At 39.3% G+C, this 23,615-nt stretch overlaps 1 protein-coding gene across 2 annotated transcripts in view; it reads left to right on the top strand.

Annotated features, from left to right (window-relative positions):
• The window catches only part of fndc5a (fibronectin type III domain containing 5a), a 57,456-nt gene that overhangs the window by 16,360 nt on the left and 17,481 nt on the right, over nt 1–23,615 (top strand). For both annotated transcript variants that reach the window (XM_052036480.1, XM_052036479.1), the window contains exons 2-3: nt 13,242–13,357; nt 18,950–19,142. In XM_052036480.1, coding sequence (XP_051892440.1) covers nt 13,242–13,357; nt 18,950–19,142 — 309 coding nt within the window. The remainder of the gene's footprint in view (nt 1–13,241; nt 13,358–18,949; nt 19,143–23,615) is intronic.

The raw sequence follows: 23,615 nt of genomic DNA on the forward strand, positions 1-23,615 counted from the left end.
TTACAGCTCACACTCCCACCCAGCTTTGAGTCATCTGCAAACTTGGAGATATTACATTTAATATCCTCACCTAAATTCACAACAGTTATCGTTTAGAGCTGAGGTCCAAGCACTGTTCCCTGTGGTACCCCAGTAGTCACTGCCTGCCATTCAGTAAAGGGCCCATTTATTCCTACTGTTGTATCCAGTCTGTCAACCAGCTCACTCTCCCTGTCAGTACATTACCCCAATCACACAGTCTTTAATTCTGCATGCTAACCTTTTATGTTGGACCTTGTTGAAAGTCCAAATACATCATGTCCTATGTTTTGTCTTATCTGTTCAACCAGTTACCTTCTCAAAAAATTCCAGTAAATTTGTCAATCATGATCTCCCTTTCATAAATCCATGCTGACTTTGACTGATTCTGTCACTGTTTTTCAAATGCTCTGCTATTACATCTTTAAAAATGGATTCTAGCATTTTCCCCACTACCAATGTCAGGCTAACCAATCAATAATTCCCTGCTTTCTCTCTCCCTCCTTTTTTAGACAGTGCGATTACATTACCTACCCTCCAATCCATCGCAACTGCTTCAGAGTCCAAAAATTGTTGGAAAATGACTACCAATACAATCACAATTTCTAGGGCCACTTTTTGAGGAGCAGACCACTGGGCTCAGGGATTTATTGGCATTCAATCACATCAGTTTCCCTACACCATTTCCCTACTAATACTGATTTCTTTCAGTTCCTCCCTCTCACAAGACAGTAGATTCACTAATATTTCTGGGAGATTATTTGTGTTCTCCTTTGTGAAGACAGACCCACAGTATTTGTTCAGTTTGTCTGACATTTCTTTGCTCGCCATTATAAATTTCACTGTTTCTGACTGTAAGGGACCTAAATTTGTTATTACCATGTTCTCTTCATATATCTATAGAGGCTTTTTAGAGCCAGTTTTTATATTCTCTCCAAGCCAACCCTGACACTCTACTTTCTCCCTCTTAATGCAACCCTTTGATCCTTCTAAACTGTTCCCAATCCTCAGGTTCACTGCTTTGTCAGGCCAAATTAAATGTTTCCTTTGATCTGACACTACCCTTGATTTTTCTCGTTAGCCACAGTTGAGCCACCCTTCCTGTTTTCTTTTTGTGCCAGACAGGAATGAAAACATTGTTGTTCATTAAATGTTGTTGATCAATTATCAAACCCATAAGTAACATTCCCCAATCTATTTTAGCCAACTCTTGCCTCATACTATTGTAGTTTCCTCAACTTAGATTCAAGACCCTAGTCTAAGAATCAAATACATCATTATCCATTTTAATGAAGAATTCTACCTTATTATGCTCATTCCTTCTCAAGAGGCCTTGTACAACAAGATTACTAATTAATTCATTCTTGTTACACAAAATCCAGTTTAGGACGGCTTGCTCTTTAGTTGATTCCTTGATGTATTGGTCCAGAAAACCACCCCAAATACACTCCAGGAATTCCTCCTCCACTGTATTGATCCTAATTTGGTCAACCCAACTATGTGTAGAGTCACACATGACTTAGACTTGTACTCATATTGCGCATGCCTCTAATTTCCTATTTAATGCACCCCTTGTGTCACTAATACTGTTTGGGGGTCTGTTTACAACTCCCAGTAATGTGTACCGCCCCTTTGGTATTTCTTAGCTCCACCCGTACACATTCCAAATCATCTGAGCTAGTATCCTTCCTCACTGTGGTGCTAATCTGCTCTTTAACCAGCAACACTACCCCACCTCCTTTTCCTCTTTGCCTGTCCTTCCTAGGTATTGAACTATCCTAGATGCTCAGTTCTCAACCTTGGTCCCCCTGCAGCCATGTCTCCATAATCCCAGTCATATCATACCTGGATACATCTATTTGTTCCATTAATTCATCCACCTTATTGTGAATATGCATTAAGACACAAAACCTTTATGCTTAACTTATTAACATTCTTTGTCCACTTATCATTAATTTGCACTTTGTTTATTGCCTTGATTTCTCTGTCTTTCATCTTTGCTTTCCCTTCCTGCCTTCTGCTTCTATCCTTGTTTCCCCTTCCCCGTCACCCTGTTGAGACTCCCACTGCCCTGCAATTTTAGTACAAGCCTTCCCCAGCAGCATTAACAAGCACTCCCCCCGAAACATCGGTCCTGGTCCTGCCCACGTGGTCCTGTCCCACCGCCCTCAAAACCTGTTCCACTGTCCCAGGGATTTGAATCCCTCCCCATTACGCCACCACTCAAGGGGGTGTAGGACTGGAGGAGGTAACAGAGTTAACAATAAACTACATAGAAGGGATTCTTATTAGAAGTGTGAGAACCGTAGAATCAAGTGGGAGCCAACAAAGAGTGGTGGGTGAGTGGCCTGGCGCGTGGGTTAGGAAATGACTATCAGAGCTTTTGAAGACCACAGATTTATGGAGGGCAGAACAAGGAGATCAGCCAGGAGCACATTGAGGAAATCAAATCTAAAGGTAACAAGAGTGTGATTGAGCGTTTCAGCAGCAGGCAACTAAAGCAGGGCAGAGCTGGCCGCTGTTGCTGAGGTGGAGTTAATCTTACGGAGGGTACAGATATGTGGCCCAAAGCACACCTCGGGATCGTGCATGACACACCTGTCTAGAAGTTCAGTCAGTAATGCTAAATGCATTGGAAAGCAGCATCTGTGCATTGTACTCAGCCTCCAATATTCATTCCATTCATTTGGTGTCATCAAGATGTTAAGGGGGCTTGGGTAGCCCACTGGGGTACTTAAAAAAAAATTAGAAGACCTATCTGGGCTGGGGTTTTAGCACTGGACAGGGACCAGCTCCAAGAAACCAAACAATTTGCTGGCATCTATGGAACAATGCTATGAATTGATATGGTCATGGAGTGCCTAACAACAGGAACTCCTCAGAATGAGCTAATTTCCCAGGCAAAGGTCCAAAGGAACATTGCTTAATCGGGTAGTGAAGTGCATTTCAATCACTTGGCCACCATTTCTGCCACATTCCAATGTCCACCTTGCGACAAGTAGCAACGTGCAAGTTCATCACAACCTCGCATGCCATCACCGATTCTGTTGCACCTTATCATCCTCCAGACATTTGACATTATAGTCACATTGCAGCTCTCATTAATGATTCCTCCTGGACCAGCTCCCTAATTTACATCATCAGCAACCACCTCCCGCCACCACCCCCCCCCCCCCCCCCACCGCTCTGCTCCCCTCTCCGGTGCTTTTTCTGACACCTTCAATTGTGTGAAGTAAGTACCATGAAAAATCCTGAATATATTTGCACATTCCCTGTTAGCAAACAGGAAAGAAAACTGTTGTTGCCGTGTAACAGTTGAAACTTCTCCCCTCTGATGCCGGCTCTGGTATTTACAGCTTGATAGCTGTCAACAGAAGCAGACTGTGTTCCTCGTGAACCCGAAACTCTCTCTGTTCATTGGATTAATTACCAGAATAACACAAAAAACCACACAGTGGTAAATAATGGATTCTGCCATATCCCTCCCCCAGTTTAGAGGTGGCAAAATTCCAAAGGAAAATCACAAGAGTAAAGATTTAAGTTAAAAAGTTACCTATCTGCTCATTTGACTTTCTGAACCCTGTTCATGCCTTTTACACTGTTGGAAACATCAAGCAATTGATGGTTACACCTTTGGCTCAATAGGACTGGATGCATAAACTCACAGGCCAACCAGCCTGTTAAAGTCTAAAACACCCTTTAAAATGTACCAAAATCTGTGAGGAATTATAGTTTCAGGCCATTTAGCGTTGAGGTTAGGAGATATTTCTCGGCAATTCTCTCAAAAATGTCACTTTCATTTGTACAACATGTATTGCTTCCTTGGGATGTCTGAAAGTACTTCACAGAAATGAAGTCGTTTAAAAGAGCAGTCTCTATTGTAATATAAGAAACAAGGCACTTAATTCATATCCTGCAAGTACCAATCACCTTCATTCTATGTCCTGAAATTCTTGACCTTTCTACCAATGGGATCGGTTTCTATAAGGCCTTTTGTGAAGGATGGAGAATAAGACACTGCTATTACATGCGCTTCAGTGAACATGCTGCTGTTTGGCCAGATCTCACTGTCTATTGCTGTCTAAATGGTAGGAGGTCCCAGATTTACAGGCAGATGTCACCAGAAATCTGGGACAAACTAACAGAGTCCAGACTTGCTGTGAATCTTCACTGGGGGGAATTTCTTTTCTGATACTGCAACAGATTAGACCCAGTGGAGAATCCAAAACCCCATTGATATTGGATTGTAGGGCAAAAGCTTGAGGGAAAAGGGGATGCAAGTTATTAACTTAATAATCAATTTGCCTTCCTTTTATGTTTATAATTGATTGCATGTTTTTAGTTTATTTTACTTTAAAGTTTTTTTTAAATTATTTACTTCAATTTTAATGTCAGAGACATGTAAAGGTTATTAAATATCACAACTTTTACAGCTGGCAAAGCTGAGGGATGGGTTGTCAAGTTATAGCATTGGTCACCAGTATGTGGTGAACCAATAATGGCCCAACACTTATCCAAACCCAAGTAAGTATGAGTGTATGAAGACTACAGGCAGTGGTTCTACAGGCAGTGGGACCCTGCTATTAATTTTTAGGCAATAGTAAATAGCACAATACTTAATGAAAAACAATTTGTTAATTTGGCATAATGTTTAGAAACAGGGAAGATTTTACCCTTAGATGAATTTTCTTTGCACATTACAATGTGATGTCATGTGCTTTCTGCCTGAGCACAAACATAAATCAACAGCAGATGTTATTATCCAGGTATATGATGCAAATACAAATTATAACCTAGTTTTTAAACGAATAGAACAGAAAGTGCTGGAAATACTCAGAAGGCCTGGCAGCTTCTGAAGAAATCAGAATCAGGTTTATTATCACTGACTTATATGATGTGAAATTTGTTGTTTTGCAGCAACAGTACAGTGCAGAGACATAAAATTACTATAAATCACAAAAATAAATAAATAGTGCAAAAAAACCGAGGTAGTGTTCATGGGTTCATGGACCATCCACATGGATCATCAGCTCTGTTTTTCTCTCCACATGCGCTGCCTGACCTGCTGAATAATTCCAGCATCTTCTGTTTTATTTTAGACTTCCAGCATCTGTAGTATTCTGCTTTTGGATTATATAGAAGCTCTAGGGATATACTGAGTTGTGATTTCAGCTAATAAAATGTAAAAGAAAAAGGATGAGAAAGTGACCATGAAAAATAGTTGTAGATATGCCACAGGACAAAGTGGGATAACAATAAAAGACACTTCCAGCTCCAAAACATTTGACCAACCTTTTGTGGGTGTTGTGCAGCCTGGGAAAGAAGGGATTGCCTTGGCAAATGACAGCAGGTAAATGAAATGTGAACAACAGTGGGGAACACCTCAGGAATGTGTTCCACTGATGGCTCTGGTTTACATGAGGGATGGGAGGGGGAAGTTACACACTTTAAGGACATCAATCCTTGCAAAGGAGAAGGTGTCTAAAGATTAGCACCCAGAGAGGGGGGTGAAAGTGTCCAGAGGAGGATGGAAGCTCTCCAAATTTGCGTATTGTTTGAATCCAAATGAACTTGAATGAGAAGGCAATAATTGCAATCCAAGTGTGGAAAAGAGCATTGTCCATTTTATTCTTAATTGAAAAGGCTTTTACTTAACAATTGTTTCCCTACTTTCAAAATTCTGCAGTGACTATTTCATTTTTTTTGTCTTTAATTCCATCAAATATATAGCATGCTCTCAGTTTATACTGGGGACCTCCAAGATTGCTGCTCACAGAACAAACCTCAGACAGGACTGTGAGGGTACAGCGGTTGAATTGCTCACAATCCACTAAGGGATAACACAAAGGCTGTTGAATTTTCTGCCAGAGTAAGGGAGAAAATCAGGCCTTGAACTGTCTGCAGGGAAGCTTGGGGATCTCAGAAAATCGGTACATGGACATCAGCTGAGCCAACATTTGCAAACTGTGTCATTTAGGCATGAACTCTGTTCAGGTTACTCTTAGCCTGTATATTCATAAAACTCGGCCTTAGTCAAAAGAACAAGTAATTGGGCTCCGTAATCAGCCTAAAATTCTGCCCAGGTCCTCACTCTGTTAAAGTGCCTTGGAAATCTTTTAACTACAGGGATCCTTGATGTTGCTGCAAATAACATTATGACTGAAGGCCTCATTCCCCTCACAAATCCTGTGCAATTTAACAGCTCGGGCTCTTTCTATTTGCAACAGCACATCAAACCATAATGAATTATATCTGCCAAGATGAGATATCGAGTAGAGAAGACAAGTACTTGCCCAAATACATGAGAAAAATATAAAAATGGCCCATAGATTACACTGTTCCTGCTCTTAACACTACTTTATCATTGCCCGTATTTTAATTTATTTGGAAATACCTCCTGAAGTCTGGAATGATTTACAATCAGTAACCAGCTCTTAAGATGCAGTTTCATCTCTCAGGCCTCCCTGCTGAGCTACAACTATTTTAATTTGTGTTGGGTCCTTATTGGTCTTGCAGCAGTATTCCTTGATATACATACAAAAAATATTTTCTGCCGACTGGGAGATAGCCTGCTAGCTTCAGACTAAAGGCCTGGAATTGCCACTGAAATGAATGGGGACTCTAACCCTATGCGAGCGATCCTGAGACATCATCTGTCACTCAGCAAGTCTCAAATTTCCACGTTCAGCAGCACACATACAGACGTCTAAGACTTACTGATGCTTCAACGGATGAACCACCAACTCCAGCCCAACATGGATCACTCAGCTCTCTGAAGAGTCCATTTCTTATTCAGCAAGATTATCTAAAAGGCTTTTGGATGCCCTCATCAAGGCTTCTTTTTGCTACTGGGTGAAGGATAACCTGAATAAAATATTGCTGGTGTGACTGCAATGGGCCCACAGCCTCAATCACCAGGTTGCCATAACCTATCAGCTTGTGCCGATAAAGTGTCTTTCTGGAAAAGATAAATTTATATGACCACAAATGAAGGACAGGAGATGGGATTGAAATGGTTTATTCATAAAGAGTGGGAGCAGTCTTGAGCTGAATGACTGGCTTCTGCGCTAAGATATTGTGATCATTAATACACTTCTGTTTCACCAAATAGAGTTGTGAGGTGGAGTATTGCACAGGATTTCTCAGAAGCACGTTGAAAAATCACTATCCAAACACCTGATACCACTTTAACCTGTGTAAAATTATGTACCTGTATTAATAGTCCAATACAGGTGATTGATTATACAGAGGAAAGGTTATGGGGAAATCTTTGTGGCAATACAAGGATTTCTCATGACCCACTACAATGAACAATAATGTGTTAGTATCCAGCTGTTCCTTCCATCTGTTGACAAGCTGTGACCCATAGGGCTATAGATCTCATGCTGGATGGAGGGATTGATTTAGGTAGTCATTATCACCTGGGTCAGACACAATGGGCTTAAAGGTCTCTTTCTGTGGTATAAATCTTCAATAATTATTTTCCATTCATTTCATTGTTTAACAAAGACCAGCCTGTGATGGTTATGTGAACAACTCTTCATTTGAGCATCAAATATCATGTCCTTTGCCCATGCTCTCTTCAAGTAAACCTTGAAGAACCTCAACTGTACTTACATATGGACTAAATAACAGAGTCCACTATGACCGTATAATGCATAATACTCCTGGAAATGCAGCAAAGCTTGCCATTGGGATTCCAATTGTAGATGTTAGGTTCTTGGTAGAAGTGTACGATTTTGTACAAAGTAACTGGGACCAGCTGAAATAAACTACATAATTATCAGGTAGAATCTATCAAATTGCCGAGAAGGATCCGTATATATCAGTTGAAAGCAGGTGTCACCTCCATGGTGATTGATAGGAGAGGTGAAATTACAGGTAGAGATTGTCTTTAACTCTAGGATTCCTAATCATTACTCTTCTCCTCAGATTAAATATATTTTGCCTAGGAGTCAGCTAAATTAACATTGGCCAGAAAATTCTGTTAGCAAAACACTTCCCTTATGTTTCCTCCTTCAGCTCTATCATCATATCAAGAACTATCATGACAACTCCAGTAGTTATTCTTCAAAGCAATCCACAGAGTTCTATCATTACTAAAGGCAACATTAATGTAAAATACAAGTTATTAGGACTGAGAATTGGCATTAGATATTGAAATGAGAACAGAAAATGTTAGAAATGCTCAGCAGGTCGGGGAGCATCTGTGCAAAGAGAAACCAAGTTAACGTTTCAGGTCCGGCACACTTCTTTAGAATGATAAAGTTCTTTTTGAATTTAATTAGATACTGTATGTATGTTTCCTCCCATCACTGTAACTCTTAACTCAAAGATCAAGTAGATTTAATGACTGCACCACAGAATTATCATTGAGGATTGAGGATGACTTGCCTCCACTTGGGTTTTGTGAGTGGTGAGACCATTGGGTTGTAAGCACTGGTTGGCAACCCTCACCCTGGTGAGCACTCATACATAGAACCATAGGAAACTACAGCACAGGAAACAGGCCATTTGGCCCTTCTAGTCTGTGCCGAAACATTATTCTGCTAGTCCCATTTACCTGCCCCTAGCCCATACCCCTCCAGACCTCTCTCGTCCATGTATCTATCCAATTTACTCTTAAAAGTTAAGAGCGAGCCCGCATTTACCAGATCAGATGGCAGCCTATTCCACACTCCCACCACTTTGAGTGAAGAAGTTCCCTCTAATGTTCCCCCAAACCTTTCCCCTTTCACCCCAAAGCCATGTCCTCTCGTACATGTTCTCAAAAATCTGCAACAGCACAGGGTGCTGATTTTTTAATATAGTTGTACCTTAAAAATTGATGAGGCTTCTGGAAAATGCTGGAATCTTAATGGGTCACAGGATGTTTGCAAAATGGTGTGAAGACATGATAAGCATGAAAGGGACTGAAATCTGGCAGGAACTGGAGAACCATTCAAGAATGATATAAAACATGGCTAGTAGTTGGAAAACCAATTAGATGCAGAAAACTTACTGGATTATTGGAAAAAATATTTGGTACTGAACATCATTGTAAAATATTTGGTAACTTTTTTTACTTGGGACATTATTGAATCACCAAATAGTTCTCAATAGCCATGAGTATAATTCAAGCATAAATAAAAGCCAAAGCTTTTCCTTTCAACTACCTAAGTAGTTTAGGTTTTCTACCTGGTTAGGTTTTTTATCTACCTAAGTATCTTATTGAAACAAAAGCTTGTGTAGTGTACGCACTTCTTTCAAATCATCTCTGTTAATATTTTCAACAGGAATTCCAGTGTTAATTGTCACTACATGAAACTGCATCCTGCTGTGATATTACGTGGTGCTCTAATGGGAAAATCAATTTTAAATGACAATATCGACCTGTCACTACTGCCTGTCATCACCTTATGCAGTCATTAAATGAAATTCCAAAGTGTATTGAGAACCGTGACTGTCATACCACTCTGTGACAGAAGTGTTTTTCAATAGTCAACAGCTGTGGCAAAAAGGCTAAACAGATGTTGAAAATACATCAAACTTCATGGGTTTTTGTATCACATATGGTTACAGCTCATCCCATCGGGAAACTACATTCAGTTTGCTAAGAAACAAGATAACATGTACATAGTTCATCCAAATAAATAGTTTTATATGGTAAAAATGTAAGGAAAGCTGCAAACAGCATTGGATGAGCTAATGTAGAATTGACCATTTGGATATGGTAATTTGTAAATTTTGTGAACATTATATTGTTTGAAAAAATGCCTATATTATTTTTGCTTCTATGAATTTTTTTAAATTAATTGCCAAAGAAAGTGACTGATAATTTATCCTGTAGAGAATGGATGAACATTACGATTTTACTGTCTGCTTGACTGATGAGACTCGTAAAGGGCATCTCACATGCAGAGCAATAAAAGCAATTTCCTTGACTGCAGTTAATTGTTGGAGCTGACTATATTAATAGTATAATGAAAATAGTAAAAAATACAGACTTAAATTAAGAAGCAACTTGAAAAATCTTGAAGAATGGGACCTGAATGCTGTACAAATTTGTTGGAATGGTAACTTTATTGTCTTGAAAGGATTGCACACAAGGTTAACCCACAAGGTGGCTGAGTTCAATTCTGAACTGTATTCCCCACAGATTTAGGTAAGAGTGAATCGGGAATAAATCCCTCTATTGTGAGAAATGTATTCCATTTTCATGTGTATATTTTAATAGAAAAATTGAACTTAGGCAATTATATCTATGATTAATATTATGGTGCATTGTAATCTGATTCTTGCATCACTGCTTAGATCTTTGGGACCATACTGCTCCAGTTGTAATCCATCAATTATAGGGCACATTTTAATTAGTGTAATCACAGCCTGAAATAACCATTGCAGCATTAGGGCCACAGAGACACGAAACAAAATTTATACTGAATAAAACAATTATTAGAGAATGGAATCATTGTTGCTGAGACCCCTTATCCATTAAGCTGCTAAGGAAGGAAAGATGTACACAGTGTAGAAACAGGCCCTTCACACTAGAGTCAATTTATAGCGGCCAATTGAAACTTACCAATTTACATCCCTTTGGGATGTGGGAGTAAACTGGAGCATCCAGAGGAAGCCCATGAGCTCACAGAGAGAATGTGCAAACTCCATGGAGACAGAGATCAGGTTTGAACACAGGTCACAGGCACTGTGAAGTATCACTAACCTAGTCTATCTCATGTATTTTGGACCATTTTGATTCTGATAATACTTTTTTCTGGGATACATATTTTGAAAATAATAGTGTGACATAAATTTTAAAATAAGATGAAGTTGAAGAAATATCAAGAGAGTTTTGATGCTGCTGCTGCATTTTCAATGATTTCCCAAGTCCATTTGGTAATGAAGCAAGAAGTTGTTGAGATACTACTCTCCATAGATACCCAGAGAATGAATTATAACTGAGTAGCAAACGGTATGTTCTAAATAGTGAAGTTAATAGATATGAAACATTTACACATATTGTAAGGAACTGATAAAGTAATCCAACATTACTTCAGGGCTAATTTGGATGCAGTTAAAATTTAATTTAATTTACTCCATTGTAAAATCAGCAGTTTCAATATGGTAGTTAAGGAGATAAGTGTCAGCTTCTGTTTAAATCCTCCAGAAGCCAGTTAATGATGTTAATGTATTACAAATTAAGTCCCTGACAATTTAGAATGGCCACATTTTGAGGCACAGTAATGTTAAGTCCATAAACATTCAGTAATTAAATTATAAATGGGCTATGACAACAGTGACAACAGGCAGGTAGTTAAATGGGATAGCCAGTAAGTTGCTAAGTTGCCCAAGAGAGAAGCTGCATGAGAAGAGTTTCTTTAACTAATAGCAAGTTCCCCAAAGGAAATTTGTGCAGTGGGATTGTGCTCCAGCTCAAAGTGGGTTAGGCAGGTAGGTCACTCATGAGCACAAGCAATGTGAATATTTTGAGACAAGTACAAAATGACAGTTAAAATAAAATCACCTCAGAGAAACATGGATAAAACTTTGCATAAAACTGATGTTTGAACACAGTTTTTGGAGACTAATAATTTTCATTTTTCATTTGTGCTCAGTAACCTCTAGTCCAACTTGAGGTATTTTGCTCAAGTGAATAATCTTGCCACTGTCATGAAAAATCAGTGGCAATAGATCTGCTGTGGATATGCCCCAAAATGGGCAGTTCCTGGGCAGAGGTTGTAGCACAGTTTGCATGGCACCCACCACAGGACTTCTGTCCTGCCAGAGTCTAATGCGGCAGCAGGAACTTCTGCAGATTACCTAGCTCAAAGTTAAGCAGGCAGAAGTACAGAGAGCCCAGTGAAATCAATGAGAGAAATCAACTACAAGGAAAAATAAGTTGAGGCTTTTTATTTGATTTAATTAAGATTATTTAAATGTTTTAATTGTTTTCAAGTGCATCTGCATGTGTTTTTGCTCTTTAATTTTTTTTATTTCAATTTTTTAACATTTTTATTTTTCACAGGTGGTTATGAATATCAAAGATATTCACAAACATTCAATTTAATTGACAGGTGTGGCAGATGGTGAGCTGGAGTGGGAGCAGGGTGGAGTGCAGAGCCTCAAAGTTGTTTCTGTCAGTGCAGCCAGCCACTTGCATCGAGTGAACCCCTCTGCTGCCCTGTCATTTGCTGATGTATTGGGATGTGGGTCCTGGTGGAAGATTGTATGCTAGACCATGCTGGAAGACAAAGTGTGGTCCAGGGTGCAGATGACTGGTGAACCCAGCTTGGCAGAAGACCTGTCCCATTACTGCCTCATAGCTCTAGGGACCCAGGTTCAATCCTGACCTATGGTGCTGTCTGTGTGGTGTTTGTACATTCTCCCCATGACCAGGTGGGTTTCCTCTGTGTGCTCTGGGTTTCCTCCCACATTCCAAAGACATGTAGTGTGGGTTGGTAGGTTAAATGGCCACTGTATTTTGCCTCCAGCGTGTAGCTGAGTGGTAGAATCTGGGAGGAGTTGATGGGAATGTGGGAAAAATAAAATGGGATTAAGGTAAATGAGTGTGTGATGGTTGGTGAGAACATGGCGGACCAAAGGGCCTGTTTCTATACCGAACATCTCTGATTATTATTGTTAGAAGCAGATGTGTGCAAGCACTTACAGTATCCAAGATCAGGCAGGGGATGTGACTTGAGTTCTGTGATTTACTTTGCTGAAAGATCCTTGTTAAGCTTCAAAGCCGATGGCCACACTTCATAGGACTTAGAAGCAAAAACAAAAATAGTGTTTTATTTCAAAGGAAAAAAATGTTTCAAGATTTATTCTGTGAATTACTGATCATGGTAATTTGATGGTACTGTCAGGGATAAACTTAAATAGTTATCAACTTATACACTTCATGTTAATAAATGAAATCTGTTTGAGAGGATTAATTCCAGAAAAATACACTACTATAAGGTGCCACTGACATATCAGTTCTACTTTGAATTAAACTCTGTGTACATTAGACGGAGATTGTGTGATATGCTGTGTTGCATTTTACCTGACTTATTTCTCATGGTCTGTCATCCCTCATAATAGTGAGATTAGAAACTAAATTGAGAACAATATCATTTGGATGGATATTGTGCAAATTCAAACAAAAAAGGACTGTTTAAGTGATCAGTATTTTTAAAGGAGATGTGAAGAGTAGCAATTGAAGAGATTTGTTTTAATATGATTATTTTCTCTGTTTGTAGACCTATTAGCAGCTCCTGTCAATGTCACAGTGCGACATCTGCAGGCCAACTCGGCAGTGGTATCATGGGAGGTTCCTGATGGAGATGCTGTCATTGGCTATGCTATATCACAACAGGTATTACTGTATTTGCTTTATTGGAACTTTCGGATACAAATTCCTCCCATCCTACTTTGTGTTTATGCCTAATATGTGCCTTGCACTGTGAGAAGGAAACAGGAAATAAAAGTAGCTTGGAATTACTTCTTTTGGATGCAAATACAGCAAAGGTAGATTGTTTTCTTTACAATTTAATTGCTACTTAAGGAAAAGCTGCTACTCTTTCAGGACAGACCTCAGGGCAGATGATGCTAAAGACTAAATGAATTCAGAATGACTATTTCAGATATTGCTTCAGTGTTTGCTCTGGGTATTGTAACTGGTGTGGCGACTCACCGTCCAGTCGGGCGAACCGGCTCGGCAGTCGGGTCGCGCGGTGTCGGAGCGACGAGGCCCAAGATGGCGGCGGGCCTCGTCTTTCCGAGCGACGGGGAGAACCCGCGCGCGGGAAAGTCCTGATGACGTGGGACTTACGTCATTGCCGGTTTTTTGGGCGGGAGTTTTCTCCCTTAAAGGGCCTGCGCAAGGCGGGAAAATAAACCAGTTCTGTTTGGCAATCCTCCGAGTGAGTCTTGTTTTATTCCTCGGTAGCAACCGCTACACTGGAAACAAAATTCGAAATGGTTTGGCATTCTTAGGTTCTTAAATATTAATCAAGTTGGTAAATATTAAAAATTGACTATTTTACTCTGTCTTCATATACATAGAGACAGTGGATGTCAGCAGTAGTCTTAATATGGCATAAACATTGCAAAATTGGACTGTTTTAGTGAGTGGAGAGTAAATTCAACATTCACCACCAGAGTCCTAAAGCAGATGCTTGGAAATGTGAAACTGGTCAATTTTTAGGATGTGGGCATCTCTGGTAAGGCCATCATTTATTGCCATTGCTTAATTCTCCTTGACAAGGTGGTGGTGAGCAATCTTCTTGAACACTGCTGTCCTTCTGGTGAAGGTACACTTCCCGTGGCCAGTGGGGAGAGGTTGTAGGATTTAGACAATCAAGGTGTGATGATTTATTTCCAAGTCAGCATTGCGTGTAAGTTGGAGAGGTGGTGGTGTTTCCCTATGCCTGCTCCCCTTGTCCTCTTTGGTTGTAGGATCACTAGTTTAGAAGGTGTGTGGTTGGAGTAGCCGAGACACAATTTGTAGATGCTACATGCTGCATTCATGATGTATTTATAGTACAGGTAATGTGGTAAAATGTGAGATTGTCTACTTTGGTCAGAAAACCAAAAGGACCGAGTATTTTTTTAAATAGTAAAGTTTTTTAAAAAGTTGATGTTTGTAAAGTTGAGTCCGAGGTCCTTGTAATGGAAGCTAATCTACAGGTGTAGCTATTCGGAAGTCAAATGGTACGTCATCAGAAGACTTGAATACAGGGGTAAAGGTGTCTTATTACAAATATATAGGGCCTTGGTAAGACCAAATCTGGAGTATTGTGTACCATTATGATCTCCTTATGTGAGGAAGAATATACTTGCTATAGAGGGAGCAACAAAGATTCCTAGGATGGCAGGTCTGTCATATGAAGAGAGATTGAGCAGGCTAGATCACTATGCTCTTGCATGTAGAAGAGTGAAAGGTGATTTTAATAAGCCATACAAAATACTATGGGGGCTTGACAGGCAGAGATGGGGAGAATGTTTCTCCTGGGCAAGAAGTCTTGAACCAGAGGGTCACAGTCTCAAAGGTATTTAGGACTGGAATGAAGAGAAATTTCTTCACTCAGTGGATGATGAACCTTTGGACTTCTAAACCTACGGAGTCTTAGTCATCGACACCATTCAAAACAGAGATTTAAAGATCAATTTAATGGCATTACTTTCCTTGCCACTGCAGTACTATAACCATAAGACAGATTGTTTGTAGAAACTATTCAGATAGGAGCAATCTACTAAACCAAGAGTTCTAAATGTCATTCTGTGAAAATCAAGATGGATATCACTCACTCCTCCAAAATATCTGAATATTAAAGTTTCTTTTAATTAGCTCACTGCCCTCTAAGGTGAGATGTCAAAAGACCCAGTAGTCTCTGTTAGACTAAAGAATAGTCACATATTCAGCATTATCAGCCAGTGGAAGGGTGATGAGCAAGTCTGGATGATGTGGTTAATGTTAATAAGACTGCTTAAATAGATTTTTTCAGAACTTAGGAACAGAGCCTCACTATTCTGTGCTCAGTGAAATGTAATAACCGAATGCTAACATTTGACATATACCTGCTATGTTAATATTAGTTCAATTTTAAGGTTGCTTTTGACAGAGAAATGTAATGTATCATTGTAAAGTTCATGTAACGTCAATAAAACAAAATAATCCAGGTACAATACTTTCAACACATAGATAAAAATGGCCTATGAAGCAGTGAATCAAGGTGCACTGTAAACAGTGCCAGGTGTAAATGTGTGATAAGTGCTTTGGTACAATTGAATTCCTGCAGTGGATTTGGTTTTCCTATTTTTATTCTCTCATGGGAGGTGGTGCGCTCCCTTCTTAAACCACGGTATCATTGGAAACATCGACAATTACTGCCCTACTGCCCATCCTTTAACTGCCCTTGTGAAGGAGACAGAAGAGACTGCAGATGCTGGAAATTTGGATCAACACACAAAACACTGAAGGAACTCAGTGGGTCAGCATCTAATGGAGGGAAATGGGCAGGGTCTCAACCAGAAATGTTGACTGTCCATTTCTCTCCATTCGATGCTGCCTGACCCACTGAGTTCCGCCAGTGTTTTGTGTGTTGCTTGTGAAAGAGGAGCGGCTTTGTCAACTTGAATCCTTACAGCTTCCAAAGTGAAGCTTGGTACTGTTGCGTAGCCATTGAGAGTCAACCATATCACTGAGGGTATGGTGTCATAGGCAGGCAAGACTAGAAAGAAGGGCACATTTCCTCCCCTGATGGAACTTAGTGAACCAGGTGGGCTTTTCGACATTGGTAATCATGAAATAAATATTAGCCTTTCATTTCAGGTTAGTTAATTAAATTCCCCTGATGCCACTGTGGGATTTGAACTCCTTTCTCTGGAGCTTTAGTCCAGGCTTTTGGATTACCAATGTACTATGTTGCCTTTCCGTCAATTTCACTTCAAGACTTGCCTAGTATCCTACTCCGCAGTTCTCTCTGGATGAATTTTACAGTGCATGAACAGACAGTGAGATGTTGAAGCACTGTTATTGAAAGGGGAAGAGAAAATCAGGAATCATCCAATAGCACTCGATGGCCAAGCAATGAAATACAATAATAAGCTGCAGAAAATTGAGGAATTGAGATGTAAAGTGACTGCCTGCTGGGAGGGCAGTATACCCAGATAACAATTATAACAATTTAATAAATGTAGGCAGCAGAGGGAGAAACTCAGCATGATGCGTTCCCTCAGAATCATTTTCAATCCCTGAAATAATTATGGCACTTTTTTGATAATGAAATCATCGCACAGAATGAAATAGCTCTTGGAATTTCATATAATTTATGCAGAGAAGTTGAAATTTGAATTATGCCTTTTGGGCCTTGCTGGATACTCTGAGACAATTCTCAAATATAATTTTAATATTCTCTCGGAAGAAAGCCTTAAAATTTTTTTATTCTTATTACCTTCACACATACATCTGTCAGGAGAAGTGTGTTCACCTTTGTGGAAATGATTTATGTACCTTTTAATTTATACAGTGAAAGCATGACATACTAAAAGCCTCATGCCTTCAGATCTAGTCTATCAAAACCACACCACTACATTATAAAACTGGTGTAAAGGACCTTTCCCATCTTTGCTCCATTTTTCTATTTGTCTACACTGCCCTCTCTCTTTTATTCTTTCCCTCAGAATAATCTTTGTGTTTCTAGGCCGTGATTTTCCTCTGCAGTTCAATGCTCTGAATCTGCCCCAACCCTGGTCCATCTCTTTAGGTCAGCATTTGTCCTGAGGCATTGTGGGGAGGTATTGTGTTGCCAAGGGGAAATAAAGGTGGTGCAGCTGATGTACAAAAGGCAGGAGAGAGTCTGTGGTCAAGAGTGCCCAAAGACAACATGCCCTTCAGCCTTGTAAACCTCAGGAAGATATAGAATTCCACAGGGTGGAAGATATTTATCCTGGTCCTGAGTGTGTGTAATGCAGTCCTAATTCACACAGGTTAGTGATTAACATTTCAATCATGAAAATTAGTGCAAGCTCACTCACAGGAAATAGCACCATGTAAGTGGATATGAGGACCATGGACAAGCAAATCAAAGCTTCTGGCAAGCATGAATACAATCAAGAACATTAGTTATCCAGAAATGTCAAGTTATTGAAAATCCTGTTTTCATTTACTTGTATTATTCAAAATCCTTCTGAATCTCTTACGGGACTTCCATTTTAACCATCCTTTTAAACTGATGCTACCTTTAATATCCAGGTAGCATCCAGACCACCACCTCCTTGATCCAATAGATTTATCCTTATATAGAATCAATCATGGCCAAAAGGAAATTTGGGCACTCCAAACAAACTGGTCATACGGGCTCAGTCCTCTAGAATCCCTGCATATCACACAGACATTTACAAATAACATCATTCTAAATACAACCTCCACAGTTAAAGAGGCACAGCTCTGTAAATTTGCATTTTACTTTTGCACAGCACCACTAAACACAATAACCTGTCTGACGCCATCGTTAATGCAACAAGCTACAATATTTCTTCCTTTAATGAATTGCATTGATGGGAAAATCCAGCTAATTAAATATGAATGCAGTAATAATAATTAGAAGCCAGATTCACAGCAGTTCCTCTGACTATTCTTTATTGCTTTATTTATCTAAAGCAATAAAAACATCTTGACTTCTCTGCGTGCAATGCCACAAAGTTTTCAGTAGGAATAGCCCCAGTCATTGGGGAATAAAGACCTGAATATTTAACAGGGCAGGGAAATAAGCAGTAAAGTAACCATCACTGAGCTGTAAGCCAGCAGTCACTCTTTGAGCTAAAATGAAGAACAGTTTCCTACAGAAGATGGTGAATCTCTGGAATTCTCCACCAAGGAGGGTTGTGGAGGCTGGATCACTGGGGATATTTATGAGGAAATAGATAACTGTTTGAAAGAAAGGCCAGTTGAGGGCTGTGGAGAAGTGGCACAGAAGAGAAGGTGAGGTCTGGGGCAGATCAGCCTGCTCCTGCTCCTATTTTCTATTCTCCTATTTTTTTGTGTTAACATCTTTGATCAGAGTTTGCAAAATTTCCAATTTGGAATATTGTTGAGCACAGCTACCATACAAAATATAATTTGGTGTAAACTGGCATGACCATGTATGATGTACTTATAGGTGATTACTGTGACAATCTTACAAACCAGACTTTAACAAAGATACCATTTACCAAGAAAAGGTAAAACTTGTTTCTCGTCTTTCAACCATTGCCACCAGTCTCCTTATAGCTCACAAATTAACTGTCGTACTTCACTAATCTGACTGTGATCAGAGAATTAATTGCAGAACATAAATAGCACTTACTGATATTAAGGAGTTGTGTCCGAACTTCAAATTCTTTTTCAGCTCATTTGTTTTCTTAAAAATGTTCAAAGTTCAGTTTTATTCTGTTCCAGCATTAAAAAGATACTTCTTATTTCTAGAGAAAGGATGTGCGAATGCTGCGTCTTATCCAGGAAGTGAATACCACAACGCGTTCCTGCATACTGTGGGATCTAGAGGAGGACACTGAGTACACCGTCCATGTTCAGTCCATCAGTCTGACAGGCATTAGCCCAGCCAGTGAGCCTATCTCCTTCAGGACCCCAAAGGAAGCTGAGAAATTGGCCTTAAAAGGTAACAGTAAATCTGTACGCTTTGATAGAACGGCTTAATCATCAACCATCTGACTACTAGCTGCATTCTGCAAAATTAGAACAATTCAAAATAATTTGCAAGGACTTTTAATAAAGTTTAATTATGTATATATGAATAAATTACTTTAACTATGTGGCTTGTTGACTGACATTAATTTGGCAGAAGTTTCATTAATAATCTTCACTGAAGCATCAACAGAAACACAAAGTTTTATTTTGGCAGTGAATGAAAGAAGACGAAATGGATGCAGTTCTGATGAAACTCACTGGTTTGAAAGTCTGGCTTTAGCCCACACCTTGGTCCTAATTTTTGATTAATATGATGTGAATTTACCTGGAGATGTTAAATCAGAAACCTGCAGGTTTGACATTCAAGAGTCGGTTAAGTACAATCCTTACTGGAATCGGTTTATTATTGTTACACGTACCAAGGTACAGTGAAAAACTTTTCTTCAATACCATTCCCACAGATCAATTCATTACACAGTGCATCAAGGTAGTACGAGGTAAAACAACAACAGAATGCAGAATAAAGTGTCACAGCTACAGAGAAAGTGCAGTGCAGGTAGACAATAAGGTGTAAGGTCATAATGAGTTAGATTGTGAGGTCAAGAGTAACGTATTGCACAGGCTGTCAAAGAGGGAACTGGAGGCCTCTGGAGAAGGCGGAGTGGAGAATGTCTTGTGTCCATAGGGAGTAAGGGCTTTACTCCCACCCACCTATGCAACTCTCATAAAACATAAAACCTTGAACAGTACAGCATAGGAACAGGCCCTTTGGCCCACCATGTCTATGCTGACCATGATGCCATTCTACACTAACCCTATCTGCCTGTACTTAGTCTGTATCCCTCTATTCCCTGCCTGTTCATGTGTCTGTCGAAATGGGATACAGGAAGATAATTTAGAACGAGATGCAGTTTTGGAGGATGAAGGGATGAAGACTGGGAAATAGAGTACTGGAAAAGTTGAGAATGGAAGTGACAATGTCATAAATGTGGATTTTAGGTACAGATAGGGTGAAAAAGGCATTGTACAGCAGTGAAAGGGAGGATATAGGCTGAGCTTGGATTTGAATATGATAATGCAAACAGGCTGATTCAGCCTGAGTTTGTAATCTGGTTCTCGTCAGATGGGTGAGAAGCAAACCAAATATGGGTGGTTCCACCAAACCAAACAGTGGAGAAGAATTGAAGGAGGATGACGATAAAGAAACCGAAAATTCAACATATTGAGGATGTGATGAAAGCAGTCACTGTATATAAGAATGTGGTTTTGATTGAGATTGTTTTGTTGTGGTGTCAGGCATAGAGAAATCAAACTGGTGAGATATAACAGGGATTATTTGAAAAGATGAATCTGATTTGGAGGAGGATCACTTTGGAAAGAAAATGTCCCTTGAAGACGTAGGGAGCTTACATGGGCAAAGGAGCCATTGGTGATTATTTTTAATTGATGGTTTTGAAAGGAGCCCCCAATAGTGCCTGACGTGGGAGACTCCTTTACAACGTCAGTGCACAAGATCACAAGACAAAGGAGCAGAAGTAGGCCATTTGGCCCAATGAGTCTGCTCCTCCACTTCGCCATGAGCTAAACTATTCTCCCATCTAGCCCCAATTCCCAGCCTTTTCCCCATATCCCTTGATACCCTGACTAATTAGATACCTATCAATCTCCGCCTTGAACACCCCCAGTGATCGGGCCTCCACAGCTGTACGTGGCAACAAATTCCATAAATCCACGACCCTCTGGCTAAAGAAATTTCTCCGCATCTCTGTTCCAAACAGGTACCCTCTAATTCTAAGACTGTGCCCTCTTGTCCTGGACTCACCCACCATGGGAAACACCTTAGCCACATCTACCCTGTCCAGTCCTTTCAACACTCGAAACGTTTCTATGAGGTCCCCTCTCATTCTTCTGTACTGCAATGACTACAGTCCAAGAGGAGACAAACGCTCCCCGTTTGTCATTCTGGGAATTCATTCTGGGAATCATCTTCATAAATCTTCTCTGAACCCCCTCCTATTGTAGGTGTCAGAAATGGAAGCCGGGTGGTCAGAAAATTAGTAAGAATCACATTAAGGGAGCAGGAAGTTGGTCTGTTTAAGGCCAATAAAACATGATAAGTAGGCACAAAGAAAAAATAATTTCCATGGCTGGAATCTAGCATAGGAGTACCTAATTCATTGGATGAAAATAAGGTTTCAAATGTTTTTATTCTTTAAAATAGCAATGTATATAATGAAACCAAAAGCTGCATGCATTTTAATTCTCTATATCATTGTGAGTGCAAGAGAGATCGATAAATTGGATTGCTGAAGGTTTGTGAATAATCGATGAAAATTGACAGTTTTAAGCAAAACAGATTATAACCTTAATAACGCAGCAACCTTTTAGTAAGTAGTGCTTTTCTTATATTAAATGTTGGACTTCATTAGTCATTGGCTCAGGCAGCCTACTGATATTCTTTCTCCAACATCCTGTCATACAGAGACATTGTGTTGTGGAGTACATTTTGCTTCTGTGACTGTTTAGTTGACACTAGGCTGCAATGTTCCTGTAGATCCTACTGCAATAGTGTACAAGCAATGTACAAAAGCAATAATAGTAAGCTGAAAGCAACTAGTTTATTACTAGGAAAATTGTTGTACTAATGGTTATGAAACATTTAAGTTGCGATCTTCAATTTTTACTGCAATATTTTTAATATCGTATTATGTATATTTTTATTCCCTTGCCATCTAAGTTCCTTATGGTGCATGTTTCGTATCCAACTAGGCTGCATAGTATAATTATACCTAAAACATACACATGTCCTCAGAAATCTTATAAGGAAGTAACCATTACCCAAGAGGTAAGTGCTGTAATAATAAAAGTCCTTTGACAAGCAGACCAAAAGACAAAGCTGTTAAATTGAATTACTTCTACCTCTGTTATAAATCTATTTTATAAACGTTGTGAGCATCCTCTATTACTTCTGAATAATAAATCAAAGTGCTGGCATCAAGACAACAAAAAATGTACTGCAAATAGTGGAATTTAGCTGAAATGATGTAATAATCAATTGGATGGCCATAATACATGGATGAAATGAAACATGCTCAATAACTTACCACCAGTGTCTTTTAAGTGTAGAATTAATTTCAATTTATTCATCTTGCATAATTGTGTTATTTCTTTGAGTAAATATAAATAATCACCAATTAGAATATTTAATGTGCAATGTGTAATAATGTGAGTGTTATCTCTACCTAGCTGCCTGCACTATTGTTGATGTACTATCTCTGGTAATACTCTCTGAACTACTTCAGATTTCATTGAAGGGCAATCTCTTGATGCACTGAGATTCTTGTTTATTTATCAAATTGTAAAACTTGCAGCAGAGGGAATCTTTTCTCCCGAATATGAGTAATCTGCATTAAACTCATAGGTCTTGAAATTGTGCTGTGGCACATTATTGTACAAATATTTGAGTCTCCTTATGACATCCAGCTTTCTACTTTATCAGGGCCAATCATTTTAAGCAACCTAATGTAATAAATGAAAGAATTTCAGACACCTGCACTTTTTGCTCCTACATTAGTATCCCACAATTTATGTCAATGTAATATAAATAGAAGAACACATAAACTTCCATCTTTCTCTCCTCAATCATTCTTTATGTACATCAGCACTGCAGCCAACATAAGAGGCACCAATTTGTATACTACCCTGTAATCTTATATTCTTGATGTTTGTGAACTAATTGAGAATCACAGTAATTCAGTACTACCTGAAGTAAATCCAAATCTTGTTTGCCAGTATAGGATAAATAGGCCATAACTGTGTTAATGATTCAGGGTTAATGTCGTTATGTAGTTATTCCTGCACTAAGCTATAAAAGTCAGCTTCATCCTTTGCGTAATTACCTAGTTCAGTTCTGACATTGCCTCCTTTTTCCTGCTTTCACCCGCAATGTGTGTGGGCACTGTAATTAATGCTCCCAGGCAATAGGGAGAGAATAACTTGTCACAGAGTCTATTCCTAATCATAGTCAAATGAATACCATTGAAAATCATCACATGTAAACACCTGGTAAGATTGGGATTGATGGTGACAGTTGAACATAGACCAATGATCACTATCTAGCTTCACACAAGAATAATTTTGTTTGGTTTGGTTCTTTTCACAGGATGTGAGTATTGCTGGCATAATCAGTATTTATTGACCATTCTGAGTTTTATCGATAACACTCCTGTATTATGACGTTGTGCTTCATTAAAGAATATGCATAAGTGCATGTTGTTGTTGTACCAAAGACTCTAGGGCTAAAGACTGTAACGTATAACAGTCATTAATTAATATGTAATATTGAAAAACAGTCATTGTGGCTCAGGTACAGATCATATAATATGGTGTCATCTCACCTACAACATGGATTTGTGCCACTTACATCCATGATCCTGCTTCTGGA

The sequence above is a fragment of the Pristis pectinata genome, chromosome 22 (assembly GCF_009764475.1).
Source record: "Pristis pectinata isolate sPriPec2 chromosome 22, sPriPec2.1.pri, whole genome shotgun sequence".
In the NCBI taxonomy this organism is placed as follows: Eukaryota; Metazoa; Chordata; class Chondrichthyes; order Rhinopristiformes; family Pristidae; genus Pristis; species Pristis pectinata.